General features: G+C 33.9%; 4 protein-coding genes across 8 annotated transcripts in view; 3 read left to right on the top strand and 1 right to left on the bottom strand.

Moving 5' to 3' along the window:
• The window catches only part of ptpn23a (protein tyrosine phosphatase, non-receptor type 23, a), a 28,398-nt gene extending 14,097 nt beyond the window's left edge, over positions 1 to 14,301 (bottom strand). The window contains exons 1-2 of one of the 2 annotated variants that reach the window (XM_084088254.1): positions 14,242 to 14,301; positions 31 to 105 (exon numbers count right to left, since the gene is read on the bottom strand). Coding sequence is in view for 1 of the 2 variants with exons in the window: in XM_084088253.1 (XP_083944379.1) it covers positions 31 to 105; positions 1,469 to 1,552 (159 nt within the window). In the remaining variant the exon portion in view is untranslated. Of the gene's footprint in view, positions 1 to 30; positions 106 to 1,468; positions 1,607 to 14,241 lie in introns of those variants that run through there. The other variant, XM_084088253.1, reaches the window with a different exon arrangement.
• On the top strand, positions 2,688 to 11,705 carry LOC311066855 (uncharacterized protein). Of its 3 annotated transcripts, XM_084088257.1 has the most exons (7): positions 2,688 to 3,967; positions 4,609 to 4,971; positions 5,092 to 5,343; positions 5,459 to 5,546; positions 5,937 to 5,985; positions 6,565 to 6,674; positions 6,852 to 11,705. In XM_084088257.1, exons 1-7 carry the CDS (start codon positions 3,931 to 3,933, stop codon positions 6,919 to 6,921), a joined length of 969 nt encoding a protein of 322 aa, XP_083944383.1. In that variant the 5' UTR covers positions 2,688 to 3,930; the 3' UTR covers positions 6,922 to 11,705. The 3 variants fall into 3 exon arrangements, with proteins under 3 accessions (XP_083944383.1, XP_083944381.1, XP_083944382.1); XM_084088255.1 differs by having other exon boundaries at positions 4,609 to 5,343; XM_084088256.1 differs by having other exon boundaries at positions 4,609 to 5,343; positions 6,565 to 6,919.
• Positions 12,495 to 15,467, top strand: LOC311066857 (uncharacterized protein). 2 transcript variants are annotated; one of them, XM_084088259.1, is made up of 6 exons: positions 12,495 to 13,087; positions 13,207 to 13,458; positions 13,581 to 13,668; positions 13,999 to 14,077; positions 14,410 to 14,525; positions 14,711 to 15,467. In XM_084088259.1, the coding sequence occupies exons 1-6, from the start codon at positions 12,859 to 12,861 to the stop codon at positions 14,769 to 14,771; spliced, it is 825 nt and encodes a 274-aa protein (XP_083944385.1). In that variant the 5' UTR covers positions 12,495 to 12,858; the 3' UTR covers positions 14,772 to 15,467. The 2 variants fall into 2 exon arrangements, with proteins under 2 accessions (XP_083944385.1, XP_083944386.1); XM_084088260.1 differs by having other exon boundaries at positions 12,919 to 13,087; positions 13,999 to 14,047; positions 14,711 to 15,466.
• Positions 15,468 to 16,094: 627 nt separating this feature from the next.
• Positions 16,095 to 17,491, top strand: part of nek11 (NIMA-related kinase 11) — a gene marked incomplete at both ends in the record, with an annotated part of 67,165 nt that continues 65,768 nt past the window's right edge. The window contains one exon of the mRNA XM_084088128.1: positions 16,095 to 16,276. Within this exon, the coding sequence (XP_083944254.1) occupies positions 16,095 to 16,276 (182 nt within the window). The remainder of the gene's footprint in view (positions 16,277 to 17,491) is intronic.

Genomic DNA, 17,491 nt, shown 5'->3' with positions numbered 1-17,491 from the left:
AGTATACCTTGAATGCACTGTAAGACTCACCTGTCTGAGTTGCTCCAGTTTCTTCAACTGCTCATTATAATTGTCAGGATTTTCCCCATAGTTCTTCAGTATGAACTGAGAAAAGGGAAAAAGAAGTTTGTTACAGAGTTACAGCTCAGCAGATAAAGACTGGTAATGGTAAAAGATTGCACTGGTAAACGAAAAAAAGCAAAACATCTATTTGGCCATTCAATAAAATAAAAAAAATAAAAAAATATTATTATTATTAATACTAAAACTGTGATTTTTTTCCCCCAGGATAAAAGGAAAAATCCAAGAAAAAGGAAATATGTACTACTGGTGATTGAAAGAAACAAGCAAAGAAGTATTCTGATATTTTTGGCCACTGACAAGACCATTCAATACAATACACTTAAAAAAAAAAACAGTTTAAATTATTTTACAAAATTCTGGAACAGCAGTTCCTCTGCTTCACTAAAATATCATAGTTCTGTCATTTTGTTTGCATGCAACACTATCAATAATTACCATGCATAAACATAAACAACCACCTTTAGCAACCCGAACCTGCCATTCATCCTTTGGCCTAGTTTGTTAGGAATGGATCTGATAACTAACATAACACAAGATAATAAAAATTCCTGACTGCTGGGAAGAGGTGGAGGATAAGGAAGCATGTTTTTTTGTGTGTGTGTGTGAAGTTTGATACATTAATATAAAGATTAAATACAGTACAACACATAAAAAAAATATTCTAATGTATCCTCAAGGACGGACTCTCTGCAGTAATAATAATAAATTATTATACACAGAAAACATGACCAAATAAACAAATAGGTTCTGATATTTGATTTGTTAAAATTACCGATTAGGATGCATATAAGCACTATTTTGCTTGAATGTAAAAAATGTGTCATTTGTAGTATAATGTCTGTTTTTTATTTGTATAAAATAAAAGTGAATGGTGACCACAGTTGTCAAGATATATTTTAATGCCTGTGTAGGTTTCACACAGAAAGCTATAATATGGCTCCAGAAGATTCGAAATAAAGCCCAAGAGTTGACCATTACTATGACGCTCTCTTGACATTTAAGTGTTGGACAGCACCAGTCCCCATCCACTTTCATTGTATGGAAAATATCGATATGAAGACTCTATAAAAAGTTAACATATCATTTTGTGTTCGCAAAAGACATAAAGACACACGATTTGGAATGACATCTGGGTAAATAATAATAAATAAATAAATCGAAGTAAATAATGACAGGCTTATTTTGGTAAATTAGATTTTTGGTTGAACTGTTTCTTTAAGAAAACACAGAATAGCTCGAGTAATAGCTGGAAAAACAGGGCACAGGGTCAACATTTTAATTTTGAGGCAGATTACATGCATAAAACATGCTGTTTTGTTTATTTTCGATGTGTAAGAGCAATGACAGTAGTGTGTGATTTGAACAGGCCTGCTTGGTCCCTCACCTGTTTGACAGTCGGGCTGAACTGAAACTCTCCAGCCTCCTTTAGATCCAGCCAAATCATCGGCATTCGCGGCACGGCTTCCATCGCAGCCGCCGATTTCGCTGAGCCGACTAAAGTAGAATACTATTATAGCGTTCAAGTACTTGGAAAAAAATCCTGCGAAAGTATTATTTTGAATTTTACAGCTCTGAACAACTGTGTCATGTCCCCATTTACATCCATACAGGAAGCGATTGCAGCCTCGGGAAGTGACGTCATGCGATCTGAATTCTGACTCTGGGAAATGTGGTTCTGTGTGTTTTCATGTCACGATGACAAAAAAAGTACAGATTGAAAGGATACCGTGTCGAAATTTGAATTAAAAGTCAAAATATCTAGCCAGAACTTACATTTACAAAATTTCTACATACTCATTTATTTGAGAAAATAAGTAAAGATTTAAAGTTAAAATGTTTTCCCTTATAGCTTTGGAAGATCGGTAGATGGCAAATAATGTTAGAAATTTTAGAGACTTCTAAGATAATTTTCAATCTCTTACTTGCCTTTTTTTGGTCCTTATGTGGGACCATCAGTAGGGGAGAGCAGGGGCAAAAGAACCATTTTTCAGAAAAACATAATTTGAAAAGATAATGCTTTAGACAGAGATATATTTTTGTTGTGGTCAGACACTCGCAAGTGTGGTCTATTAATACCAGGTGGTATTTTTTTTTAAATGAAGGACTTCAGTATAATTTCACTTTGAACTTAAAGGTCCCGTTCTTCGTGATCCCATGTTTCAAACTTTAGTTAGTGTGTAATGTTGCTGTTAGAGCATAAATAATATCTGTAAAATTATAAAGCTCAAAGTTCAATGCCAAGCGAGATATTTTATTTAACAGAAGTCGCCTAGCAGCTACATCGAACGGCCCGTTTGGACTACATCCCTCTACTTCCTTCTTTAATGACGTCACTAGAACCGTTTTTTGACTAACCTCCGCCCACAGGAATGCTCCCTCAACTCTACCGAAATTCGTTTATGTACTTGCGCACTTCTTATAACTTACTGTGTTTACTCAGCTCTTACGGTGATTTTCTGAAGTAAAACTGACGCTTCATCTTTTGTGATGTACAATAAACTTTATTAAACTCATCAGTATATGTTTGATCATCATTCAGACAGCAGACTTGTAGGCTATTAATAAATAATGGATACATACAAGCAGATGACAAATACGTTATAATAACCGTAATTAAACTACTGAACTATACCTGTTCCATCTCTATACAGCACTCTGACTCTGTAGGCATTATTGTCCGACTCGAAATGAACACCGTTACTGAGAGTTTCTGATATTATCATCATTCCGTGAGATGAAATTGTCCTGAGAGACTGAGCGCGAGCTCATGAAGCTCCGCCCCCTGGGTCGTCCAGCAGCAGCTTATTTGCATTTAAAGGGCACACACTAAAACAGTGCGTTTTTCTGTGCCCCCAAAAATGACAATTTAAACATGCTGTAAAAAATGATCTGTTGGGTATTTTGAGCTGAAACTTCACATACACACTCTGGGGACATCAGAGACTTATTTTACATCTTGTGAAAAGGGGCATAATACGGGACCTTTAAGACTGCTCATGTTACTTTTGACCCTGTTAGTTGGGACGAAAGTAACACACAGGTGGGTCAAAAGTAACAACAATATGCAAGCTAGATTTTTTGTGTCACTCTTGTTTTTTTTATTATCCTAAATATACATTTTTACATTTACATTTTAAATTCTCTGTTTCATAATGTTTCAAAAGTAACCCAACAGTACAAACTTGAATTGTTTAGAATATTTTTGTCAATCTATTTTATTAAATGTTTTTTCAAAATGAAAAATGTGAAAATTAAATTAAATTAGCATAATATAAATTCTCAACATAATGTAACAACAGTCATTTTTCACTATAGCGGGACAAAAGTAACAAGTGTTACTTTCGTCCCGACATGAACTCCTGACATTTAAACCCGATTTACTTTTATACTGAAAAACTCTGACAAGGCAAACTTCAGGGTGTGATACAGCACTTAATAACCTATAGACTGATCATTACTGTGTGACACATGAAACGAAAAACACAACTTGTAATTAGAAAAAAGTACCACTTCAGTAATTTACTTATCTGCTTTCCGGACCTAACCACGGGAAACGATGACGAAATCACGTGATATTTGGCAGCTCCGTCAAGGGTTGCGTACTGAACCTGCTGTCATAGCTTGAAATGCTAATATAGTTTTTTTTTTTTTTTTTTTTTTTTTTTGCTAATATAGTCAGGGCACTGAGAAAATCACTTTGTTACTTTCGTCCCGGTTCTCCCCTACTAAGGGTAAGAAGGAAATGCCAGTGTTGTTCTGTGCAACTTAATTTTTCATTCAGTCCTTTTTCATAAAGAGACAAAAACACATCTTCTGTAAGCCAAATAACAGAAACAGTGAATTAAAATGCTACAAATTATTGTAGGCCTACTTTTCCTGCCTGGTAAGAAAAGATTTTCTTAAGTCTTAAGTACATTTTGACAGTTGTTTATTCCTAATTAACTGATTTAATTGATTTCAGATTGCAATAAACTGAATAGTTATTAATTGATATATTTATAATATTTATAGCCTACCTTGAGGCAATCTATTATAGATATTTTAATCGATTGTGACTTTTTTTAAATAAATCATTTACTGAATCAATAGGCAGTAATAGAGATACAGTGGGATCCAAATCTCTGAGGCCACTACAAATGTCTATTTTGTGTTCTTCTAATTTTATACTGAAAGGCTGAACAGATAAATGTTCAGAATTTCTTACTGTAATATCTGTTATATATGGAGTTCACATTTGCTTGTTTGATTAGTGACATATAAATAGTGCAAAATCTTAAATATTTCTTATTTATTTCTGCCATAACTTTTCTTATTTTACTTCTTTTTTTCTTTTTTTTTTTCTTTTTTTTTTAAATCTAAATATTCAATGTGATCTCAGACCTTTGGATCCCACTGTATCTCTATTATTGATTCATTATGTAAATTATTTCTTAAAAAACAATATCTATAATAGTTTAAGATATATTTTAACTATCAATTTTAATCTACAAATTCTCTAATTAAATAAAGTGTTTTGTGCTCCAGGTGTTCTCAGTAATAATGAGTGGAATGTGAATTATCCTCATCCGATCTGTGCTGTGAGAGGATCCAATGTCACTATTAACTGTTCATTTAAATATCCACAAGTGCAGCGAGTGCAGCGAGTGCTATGGTGTTCAAGGATATCAAACCATGATGCTGGCTGTAGAAATGAGCCATATCTTTACGACAGTGATGCCAACGATAATCAAAGAAACTTTCAATACATTGGAGATAACACATCAGATTGTTCTCTTTTGATCAGTAATATTAATGAAACACATTCTGGAGATTATAAATTCAGATTTATAACCAAGTTGCCAGATGATAAATGGACAGGTCAACCTGGAGTGAAAATTTCAGTACACGGTAAATATAAAAGGTTTATTCTGAAAAAAAAATATTACTTGATGCTTTTGTTGTTGCTGTTTTGTTTTCTAAAAGAATCCCTCAATTTCATTATGGGCTATTTCTCTTGTTTTCTGATAGATTTAAAGGTGTTAATGACCAGATCGAGAGACAATGGAAGCATAATAGTAGGAGACTCTTTACATCTGACATGCACACACAACTGCTCTAATTTAGATGAAGTTCAATGGTTTAAGAATGATGAACCGATGAAACATTCAGACCCCATCCTCACCTTCAGCAGTGTAACTACTAAAGACTCCGGGAATTACTCTTGTTCTTTGAGGAACTTTAAAACAACTGTATCTGAAGAATTTCCAATTTACATTGAAGGTTGGTTGAACTGGTAAAAATGTGATACACATTTTCATTTTAACGATCATATTCATATTTGGAAAATGACAGATTTGTACATACTTTAAAGTAAATGATATCTATCCCTCAATAGATGTTGCTGGGTCTCCAACAGTTCTGATTATTGTCGTGTCTTTAATCTCACTTGGTTTCATTATTGCAGCTGTGATGCTTATAAGAAGGTAGGACTTTTTGTATGGTTTGTACTTGCACACACCAATGTATTATAACTCTTTCAGTCAGTCTGAATGAAACATTAACTGACTTTGCACAATTCAGAAAACACATAAGAAAAAAAAATATTTTGAAAGTGCATTTTGTGTAGCTGCCAGAGAGTTGTATGTTGGCGAGGGCGAGTGATTGAGGCTTGCAACACAAAGACTGCATATATAGCCAAAAGAAATTACTGTTCAGTTCACGCACCTATTTGTTTGTTTGTTTTTTTGTTTATTTATTTGTTAATTAGTTTTTAATATTTTCTCAGAATAAAACCCCTTTTCTGAAATCATCCATCTTGTATCAGCTTAATTGTGCAATTTATAATGCATGTCTGTCACATTTACTTTTTACAGGAAAGCAGAAACTTGCGGCAAACCAAAGGAGGAAGGAGAAGAAAACCAGGTTTCTCAATACAGCACTCACTAAATAACTGTGAAGATTTTTGTAAAAAAAAAAAAATAATAATAATAATAATAAACAATTAAAAAAAAAAACAATAAAACAAGTGTTTTCAAATTTAGCATTATGTTCAAAATCTTCAAAAGAAGTAAAAGGGAAATCAAAGACAGAGTTTTGGTAGTGAGTAAGTGAGAAAAGAATACCTTTAATTTAAAATGTAGTCAGTCAGTGAATATTTTTTGTGCCAAAGCAATCCACAGTTTAGCTCACATAGACTGCTGTTGTGATCACTGTGTGATGAGTTTTGAAAATTTGACGTAAGTATTAAGAAATGTGTCCTAGCGATTGTAAAAAACTGTAAACTGAAAGACTAACACCTGATGCCTAGGGCTACATCCAATAGGTGCCACATCTAATTGTTTTGATTGCATTTCACATTTTAAATTCAAAATGTGGTTGTGTTTGAAAAATATGTTGAAAAGTTTTGAAAAAGTAGGTGACCTATCAATTGTGGGAGAAAAACTGTAAATGCAACAAAAGATGACAGTTAAAGACATGTTCTGTGCCATCTTCTTGCTGTAGGCTGAAACCGAGGCACGCATATTCTCCACAAACCTAGAGGAAGCCGAGGATGTGCTGCAGGAAGTGCAATATGAATCTGTCAACATTCAACCCAAAGAACTCCTTCAAATGTGAGCATTCAAGAGACACATCACTAAAATTCTGTGCTGTATACTTAAATTTAGCAATCTGACCGTTAGTTATGTAGATGATGCAACATGTTTAATCATATTTGACTGTCTATCTTAATATTGATAGTGAATATATGTTCGTGAGTATTTCACTGAAACGATTATCTTTATTTCTAGGTCTGTCAACACAGAGCAGGAGAATGATTCATCCATCTACAGCACAGTGATCTTATACTTTCAGCAGTGAAGATGTAACAGAGGCCCTGTTACACCTGGTATTAAGATGCGGTTTGGTCGATCGGATCACAAGTAGAGAGATTTTTTTTCTGTTTACACCTGGGGCCTATACCATGAAGTCAGTTTAGGTGGATAGCCAGGTATGTTTCAGTTTAGTTTGTGCCAAGCCTGGGTTTTAGGCACTATGAAAGTGTGTTGTTGTTCAGGAGTGGTGAAAAAACATTGTGCTTGGTACATTTTTTGTCTTCAAACCAAACTTGGGTCTTCTGCTAACAAAGTTTAAATCCCGTCTGGCTAGCACGCTTCCTATAACACATTAGGTCAGTAGGCGGAGAGTATGCGGCCTTTTGTGGCTGTTTGAATGCATTCGACCACATGAGTGTCTGCACAACAAAAGCAATCCGATCAAATGTATTTTTGACGACCTCGGGAAAGTGTACAAGCTCAACGTTTTAGATCCCGGTTACACCTGCATTTAGCAATTGTGATCGGATTGACGAAAACGCTTCTTAAAATCACCAGGTGTAAACAGGGCCTCAGACTGCAGGCAAATCTGTTTTTTTTGTGTGTGTTTTTTTCCACAAATCAGATCTTTTCAGGCAGACTGTCTGCACTATTACAGTTTTTTTCAAATTGCTTAGACACTAAAAGTGGAACCTTTCACTCATGTACCGAATCTTCAGACCAAGTCTGCAAAACTACAAGCACATTATACGCTTTAAACTCAGTTTGCAATTGAAAAACAAACTTTTTGAAAAACTCTAAACACAGTTCTCTACATTAGAAACATCATATGTATATGTATATGTATATGTATATGCTCTGCTCTGCTCTGCGTGTCAATATTCAGCTCAAGTCACTTCAGTGTTGGTTTGGTTTAATAACTGTTACATTCATCTATATTGTGCATACATAGTGTACACTGTAAAAAAAATGTAAGCTTGAACAACAACAAAAATCTTAGTACTAATTTCCCCTAGCTTTTTCTTGTTGACTCAACTTTTGTAAATAACAGTTAGACGAACTGAAAATAAGTTGTCTGTGACACAAAAAACGGTTAGTTGAGTCAACTTGACATTATTTGTTTTCTGGAGAGGTGCAACTATTCTGTAACAAATCTTTTGTAGTTGAGCCAATTCAACATTTTTTTTTTGTCTATTGGAAACAGAAGTTCTTATTAAGAATAAGGTTCAGATGTTTTGTGTGAATTTGTGGTCTTTGTAACAGTGTTTAAAACACATAATTTGTTGCTAACAAAAAAGGAACCAAGATGATCAAGTTTTCAGCCTCATAAACTAGAATAAATCACTAATCTTATTTCTGACCAAAATGTATTTTTTTTATTTTATTAATATTTTACCAGTAAAACTTTCTTGCAGCAGATCAGACATTCTGAATTCTGATTTTAAAATACATTATAGGGAAAAATGAATTTTGATACACACACAGACATCAAGAATCAGCATATGAATCTCAACAATGGTGACATGCTTCATGCCCGCAATGCATGCTGGGAGCCACCATAGTATTAACATGGCTCTCAGCATGCATTGTGGCATGAAGCATGCCATCATTGTTGAGATTCATATGCTGATTCTTGATGTCTGTGTGTGTGTGTATCTAAAACAAATTCCCACAATGTTTTTAAAAATCAAAATTCAGAATGTCTGATCTGTTGCATTAGAGTTTTGTTGGTAAATATAATATATTATTCACAAATAATCACTTTTCACGAATAAGAATAGTGAATTATTCCCCTTTATGATGCTGTTATCTAGATCAGCTGATCATTTTTGTTTATGGCTTTCTTTGCAACAAATTATGTGTTTTGTTAAACACTGTTACAAAGACCACAAATTCACATAACATGCGAGTCAAACTGCCCAACTCAAGGAAACGCTCATCACCAAAATGGCGACCAAACATTTTCAATAAAAAAAATACATCTGAACCCTATTCTTAATAAGAACTTCTGTTTCCAATAGAAAAAAAATGTTGAATTGGCTCAACTACAAAAGATTTGTTACAGAATAGTTGCACCTCTCCAGAAAACAAATAATGTCAAGTTGACTCAACTAAACTTTTTTTTGTGTGTGTGTCACAGACAACTTATTTTCAGTTCATATAACTGTTATTTACAAAAGTTGAGTCAAAAAGAAAAAGCTAGGGGAAATTAGTACTACGTTTTTTTGTTAAACGAGATTTTTACAGTGTGGATTTTTGCTGAACCAACACAACAAAATCAGTAATTCAACCTTTTTCAAGTTGTGTTTTTCACAGTGTATATACAGTGTATTTGTGCACATACATGTAAGTGTGACAAACTCCTGAACACTGAACAAGCAAAAGGCACAAGCAGCAGTGTTTTACATTTTTCACATCTGTATGTGGCTAATCATTTGATTGTGTGTAGTTTCAAGAAATGGAGCTATAGTTTCAGAAGTTGTGCGTAAGCAACTTGAAAAAACTGTAAATGCCACATTTATTTACTGATGACCTACACTCAATGATCATGTGTGAAAACATTTATGCATAAATTGATCACTTAGAAATCAAAACTTCAAATCAAAAATCAAAATGTATTACAATATAGATTGATTTGCAGCAGCTTCACAGTAGTAACAAATTCAAATTCTGCTGCAAAGCCATTCTAACAAGCCAATCGTGTCATTATTTAGCTCAAGTCATGTGATTCAGTTAATTCAGTTGATTCAGATAATGATTCAGTTCAGTTCCATAACTGTGTAAAATTACTGTATAGTGTATTTGTGCACATACGTGTGACAAACTCCTGTAACTCCACTACACACTGAACAGGCAAAAGACACAAGATAGTAGTGTTTTACATTTTTCTCATCTGTGTGTAGTTTGGTGTGTATGTGGCTAATCATTTGATGTTTGTGTGTATTAGGCTACGCAAAAACACCATTTTTGGAAGTTAAAATAGTTTTGAATGAAGTGTTTGATTTAGCAAGAGATGTCTTATGTTTTACAATGTTGTGTGTTTTATGATTTTGTGTGTAGAGGTTCAAGAAATGGAGCCATAGCTTCAGAAATTGTGTGTAAGCAATTTGAAAAAAAACTGTAATTGCAAGTGACCAAGTAAGGTTTGTGTGTCCAGACACATTGCTTTGGTAACAACATAGGCGTACCCGTGTATGTGACAAGGTTTTTAAAACGGATGCAGGAAAAATGGAGGTGCATCATCTTGCTCTCCAAATAAGCACTCTGCTGAGTCGCAGTGCAGAACTCCTCCATCGCAAGTAAAACTCAGCAACAGAGGAGACTGGTATATTGTGATGTTCCGTGCTGTAGTCACAGCCGAAATCTTTGGACATACAGTTTGAATAACGCATGAATACTTCCTTGACGCATTGAGAGTGACGCAAAAGACAGTTTGAAATCTGATTTGAGCACCAGACTGAGACACATCTGTAAAAATCTCAAACCAGCTCTTTATGTGGTTTGAATCAGATTTGAAAAATATCTGATTGCAGTTTATGTGTCAGACTTTCAAAAACCAATATGGATAAAATGGAAATGCAAAAAATCAGATTTTTGCTGGCAGTCTGATCATAGCCCTATAGCCCCTATAGACCCCATCTTAATACCAGGTGTAAACAGGGCCTGAGTGAGTAAGCGAGTTTGCTTATGTGTGGAGTGGACCAATATACAAAAACCTGAAATCATTGCGGGGAGCAACGGTTCCCATGAAGAAAAAATGGTATGAATAAAATGGGGTACCTATAATATAGGCTAATATGGGGTATAAAATAGCTTTAGCTCAGTGGTGTTTACCGGCGCAAGGGCAGGACAACCTGTCACTCGCATGAGATCACAGCAATAGCAAACCACAAAAATCCAACAATCCAATCAAATTAAACATCCAAGATCACAGAACATTTTAAACAGGTAAATTTAAACCAATTCATTGTGACAAAAATCTGAAAAACATCAGAACTGCAGTATAAGTAAACCTACTGAAATTTTTTTTTTGTTTGCATTAATAAATTAATTAAAATTAAGACATTCTGGGGGGGAAATGTAAATATAATGAATTTTAATATAAGTATATGCTACTCAAGAACATACTGTAGCTTGCAGGTCTACACATGTCCATATGCTAACCTGTTTTGTATATATTTTTAATATTTATTTTTGCATTTGACACATGGACATACAGTTTTGTTTGGTATTCCTTTTAATGCTTTGCTTTTTTAAAAAAAAAAATACTTTAAAAACAAATTGGAGGGAATTTAATGAATGTGCAACTGCATTGTTGTAGATCAATGTGCATGATAAATATTTTGTGATATTTTGATGTGTCTTGTATTATTATTTTATCTAAGCCTACATGATTCCATAATTTGATCTCTTAATGCATCAATTTACTGATCTAGTTCCACTGATAATTATTTAATGCATAAATTTAGGGGAGACATTTTGGAAAATGTGGTCATTGAATGCATTTTGTCTGAATGTAATGAAAAATGATTCACAGTTTGGTCCTCAGACTTCTTTGCTGAATTAGTGAAAAGTTTTGAACAGGTTAGCAATTGAAAAAGCTGTAAGTTAAAACAACTGAAAATTAAGATATTTCTTATTATTCAGCCATTTTTTATAATAAATAAAAAAACATTCCAGTTATGCCAATGTTGTAAGTCTTTTAAAAGTTCCAAGAGTTCAGTTGATAGTCACTATTGTCTCATACTGTTACTGATTACTCTTCAAACACGTGTAATTGTATTTTATTTATGACATATGGTTGATATGGTGTTAAATCAATATATTTTATTTAAGTTCAGCTATTAAATGTAAGAGATCAAATCTTAATAAGGCTGTTGATGTGAATCAATAACTTGTTTTAATGTTTTATTGCTTGTTTAATATAAGTAAATGCAACAATAAACTGGAAAATTGTATTTTATGCAGCTGGCTTTATCAACTTAAGTTATCAACTTATTAGGGTTTACAGTGTACTTGCATTTACTATACAAAATATAAAACCAAAGCATACAATACTTGAGTGAAAGAAAGTTTTATGTTTAAATTTAAAGTTTTAAAATGCTTTCCCTTTCCCTCTTTCACTTGGAGGGGGGGGGGGGGGGGGGGGGGATGCAAATGCAGTGTTTGTCTGTGCAACTTCTTCTTTCATTCAGTCTTTTGTCAGTGATGTAAAAACATCTTCTTTAAGCCAAATAACAGAAACAGTGAATTGAAATGCTACAAATTTTTGCTGGCCTACTTTTCTTGCCTGGTAAGAAAATATTTTCTTATGTCTTTTGTAAATGTTGTCTCTTGTTCATTCCTACTCTAATTATCTGATATAATTGAGATTAGATTGCATAAACTGAATATTTATTGTATACATACAATGGAGATCAAAACTCTGAGGCCACTTATAAAAATGTTACTATTTTGTGTTTTTATAATTCTAAATTAATAATGAAAAGTTGAACAGAAAAAAGTTCATAATTTCTTAATATTTGGTATATTGAGTTCACATTTGCTTTTTTGAGTATAGTGACACAAATAGTGCAAAATATTAAATATTTCTTATTTATGCTGTCATTTTTCTTTTACTTCTAAAACTTTGTTTATTTCCAGGATTAAATGAAAAATCCAAAATTTTCAATGTGGTCTCAGACTTTTGGATCTTACCGTATCATACTATTGATTCATTATGTAAATTATTTCTTAAAAAATTCCACAATAGATAAAATCAATAATAGATTGCCTCAATATGTATTGTAACTATCCATTGTAATAAATTCTCTAATTAAATAAAGTGTTTTGTGCTCCAGGTGTTCTCAGTAATAATGAGTGGAATGTGAATTATCCTCATCCGATCTGTGCTGTGAGAGGATCCCATGTCACTATTGCCTGTTCATTTAAATATCCACAAGTGCAGCGAGTGCAGCGAGTGCAGCGAGTGCTATGGTGTTCAATGATATCAAACCATGATGCTGGCTGTATAAATGAGCCATATCTTTACGACAGTGATACCAACGATAATCAAAGAAACTTTCAATACATTGGAGATAAAACTTCAAATTGTTCTCTTTTGATCAGTAATATTAATCAAACACATTCTGGAGATTATAAATTCAGATTTATAACCAAGTTGCCAGATGATAAATGGACAGGTCAACCTGGAGTGAAAATTTCAGTACACGGTAAATATAAAAGGTTTATTCTGAAAAAAAAAATGACTTGATGCTTTTGTTGTTACTGTTTTGTTTTCTAAAAGAATCCCTCAATTTCATTATGGGCTATTTCTCTTGTTTTCTGATAGATTTAAAGGTGTTAATGACCAGATCGAGAGACAATGGAAGCATAATAGTAGGAGACTCTTTACATCTGACATGCACACACAACTTCTCTAATTTAGATGAAGTTCAGTGGTTTAAGAATGATGAACCGATGAAACATTCAGACCCCATCCTCACCTTCAGCAGTGTAACTACTAAAGACTCCGGGAATTACTCTTGTTCTTTGAGGAACTTTAAAACAACTGTATCTGAAGAATTTCCAATTTACATTGAAGGTTGGTTGAACTGGTAAAAATGTGATACACATTTTCATTTTAACGATCATATTCATATTTGGAAAATGACAGATTTGTACATACTTTAAAGTAAACGATATCTATCCCTTTGTCCTCAATAGATGTTGCTGGGTCTCCAACAGTTCTGATTATTGTCGTGTCTTTAATCTCACTTGGCTTCATTATTGCAGCTGTGATGCTTATAAGAAGGTAGGACTTTTTGTATTGTTTGTACTTGAACACATCAATGTATTATAACTCTTTCAGTCAGTCTGAATGAAACATTAACTGACTTTGCACAATTCAGAAAACACATTTTGAAAGTGCATTTTATGTTGCTGCCAGAGATTTGTATGTTGGCGAGGGCGAGTGATTGAGGCTTGCGACGCAAAAACTGCATATATATATTTATTTGTTAAAATAAATAATTATTTAAAAATATTTTCTCAGAATCAAACCCTTTTCTGAAATCATCCAATATCTTGTATCAGCTAAATTCTGCAATTTATAATGCATGTTTGTCACATTTACTTTTTAAAGGAAAGCAGAAACCTGGGGCAAACCAAAGGAGGAAGGAGAAGAAAACCAGGTTTCACAATACAGCACTCACCAAACAACTGTAAAAATATTTGTAAAACCTAAACATCATGTATATGTATTTTGTACATGTATCTCCTGTAGGGAGTAAATATGCCATGCATAATAAGAACAAAAACAAGTGTTATCGTGTTTAGGATTGTGTTAAGTTATACAGCAAATCATAATTGTACAAGATGTACATACCCTGTTGAGATGAGATTTGCATGCTGGTGTTTGCTTATTCAGCAAGCCTCCTTTGGTCAACCAGTTTCATCAGAAAAACCATTCTGGTTATGCTGAACTAAGCTGGTCTCTTCAGCAGGGCATTGACAAAAGATGACTGTTGACATGTTCTGTGCCATCTTCTGTAAGGCTAAAGCAGAAACACCCACAGTCTCCACAAACCTAGAGGAAGCAGAAGATGTGCTGCAAGAAGATGAAGTGCAATATGCATCTGTCAACATTCAACCTAAACAACGGCTTCAAATGTGAGCATTCAAGAGACACATCACTAAAACATTTTTTCGTGCTGTACTTACATTTTGTAATCTGACCATTAGTTATGAAGATCATGCAACATGTTTAATCATATTTGACTGTCTTTCTTGAAGTAATATTGATAGTGAATATGAGTTTGTGACAATTTTACTGAAACAATTATCTTTATTTCTAGGTCTGCCAACACAGCGCAGGAGAATGATTCATCCATCTACAGCACAGTAGTGAATGGTTAACCTTAGATATAGTGGATATACCTCTCTCTCTCTCTGCATGTGTGTGTGTGTGTGTGTGTGTGGTCCTGTCATAGGTAGTGACTTGTGAGGACCAAATGACCCCACAAGGAAAGCAATACCAGTACTTTTTTTGACTTTGTGGGGACATTTTTGATCCCCATGAGGAAAACAGCTTATAAACCACACTAAATTATGTTTTTTGGAAAATGTTAAAAAAAATGCTGAATATTTTCTGTGAGGGCTGTTTAGGATCGAATATACAGTTTGTACAGTATTAAATTAATTGTGTACAGTATTAAATTAAAGAGAGAGAGAGAGAGAGAGAGAGAGAGAGAGAGAGAGAGAGAGAGAGAGAGAGAGAATGTGTGAGTGAGTGTGTGTCTGGCTTTAATTTTTGTTTAAATTTAATTTATTTTTCTGGTTTAAAAAACTTTGATTACATTAATAGATCCGTTTAATTAAGAAACATTCTGGAAAAAAATGTAAAAGGCTTCTCAAGAACATTCAACAGGTCCACACTTAATTTTTATAAACTTATTTTGTACATATTTTTACATTTATTTACATAGCATTTGACACTGTAGGACATACAGGTTTGAATTTAAATGCTTTTTTTAATGGTAGTGAATTGAATTAATGTGCAACCATGCATTGTTGTAGACCAAATATGCATAATAAATATTTTGTGATATTTTAATTTGTCTTCAATTCAATTATTATTTTAACTTTATAAGCCTACGTGATCCTGAAATTTGATGTCATAATGCACTAATTTACTGATCAAGTTCCACTGATATCCACAATCTGCACATCAAAATTATTTAGTTGACAGTCAACATTGCAGATCAGCGCCATCTAAAGGAGAAAAACTCCTCTGCACTGTTCCCATGACAGCGACTTAACACACAGGAAGTTCAGAGCAGTTGGTCGAAAATCTATCAACTCTAATAATCATTTTTATTTAAAATAGATAGATGGTGAATTAGATTTTTTTAAACAACGTTTTGATCATTAAATTTGTTAGGTGTGGCTATGTGATGAACAACTAAATTGAATTTGTGCAGTATTTTTGTTTTATTTTGTTTTTGCTATGTTGACGAGAAAAAAAATAGGTGAAAGATATGATGGATTGTTGTTTTAAGTCATTCTTATGACTCGAATGTTGTTTAACGTTATATTTCTCATACTCATTTTTTTTTAATTCAGGAACATGAAATACCAAAACACTAAAATAAGTAAACAAAAGAAAAAGAAATAACGTCACGAGAGCATTTGTTGACATCATCTCTTTGCAGTTTGGCTGCACTGGATTCATGACTGAAAATGCCCAGATTTCGTGAGCGTCCAGGACAAACACGCTGTCATCCTGCTTCTTCCACACAAACATCTTCTGACCTGAGCAGCCTGATAGCGAACAGATACATCATTCAGCAGAGGCTCGGGAAGGGAAGCTTCGGCACTGTGTATCTTGTTAAAGACACAAAGGCAGTAGGAGCAGAGAGACTGTAAGTTAATACTTGTTCAGAACAATCACTTTAGCGAAGTTTGGACTATTTTCGGTTTATTTTGATTAAAATAAATATTCTTTTTTGTTCAATAAATATACTGTCATTAAAATATGTTCATTTTAACAATACAAAAACAAAATTATTTAAAAAAAATAAAGATTCTGAAAGCATTGAATCCCATAATAATTTAATTAAGCTTTACAGTAGTATCAAATTATATGATTAATGTCATATTTTTAAATAAGATCGTTTCATTTTAAATATAGTGATTATCTCTAAGGTGGACACCCAATTTTAATATATGATATTTATCTGAATCTAACCATACATGAATTAGCCAAAGCAGGTGGAGCTGGGGAAGTTGGGGAGGTTTTCTGAAAGCGCAGCTCACTGTTAAAGCAACACTAAGGAACATTTTTTTACCTTAAAATAATGTTTCCAAAATCTTATCAGTGGTTCATCAAGTCGAAACAGGGTGAAAGGCACTTCTGGATTCGCTTTGCAGCCCTATATCTGATATAACCACACTATGCAAGTTTGCCAAACCGGGTCGCGTTTCTGTAGTTCGAATGAGACATAAGAAAACTACAAATTTGACTTGCTTTACGTCAAGCGTTTCAATAGTCATTATTTACTTTTTCTTCGTTTCTGGTGTCACAATACATCATACTTTCATGAAATCATGCAACATACTCTACCTTGTGGACATCGTTCATTCCAAAGCCGGTGCTGGATAAACAAGCGAGTGTGCGACAGTAGACTGCGGGCGGCAAAATAATTTACGACAGCGGTAATGGACAATTCCGCTTCCAACCTGTAGGGCGACCGAAGAGGAAAAGTTCCTTAGTGTTGCTTTAAATTAATTGCTGACCAAGTATTTGAAGTTTTAGCAGTGAGCTCATTGGCTACTGATACAGCAGGAACCAGTCAGCTGTGCCCTATAGAGAATGGTGTCATTGCAAGCAGTTTGAGTTAAAGGGGACATATCATGAAAATGAGAAAATCTGACTTTTTCCGTGTTAAAGTGCTATAATCTGGTCCCCGCTGCATCTACCAACCCAGAAAATGTGAAAAGTTACAACCCAGTAACTTTGTTTGGGTAAGCCTTTCTCTGCAAGCATGTCAAAAAAGAAGCTGATCAGATTTCGCTGGAAGGGGATCTTATTATAATATTACCGCCCCTTAATCTGCACGTTTCCACCCATGACTCCC

This window comes from Abramis brama (assembly GCF_963993115.1).
Source record: "Abramis brama genome assembly, chromosome: 17".
In the NCBI taxonomy this organism is placed as follows: Eukaryota; Metazoa; Chordata; class Actinopteri; order Cypriniformes; family Leuciscidae; genus Abramis; species Abramis brama.
This window is presented reverse-complemented; position numbering and strand designations above follow the sequence as displayed.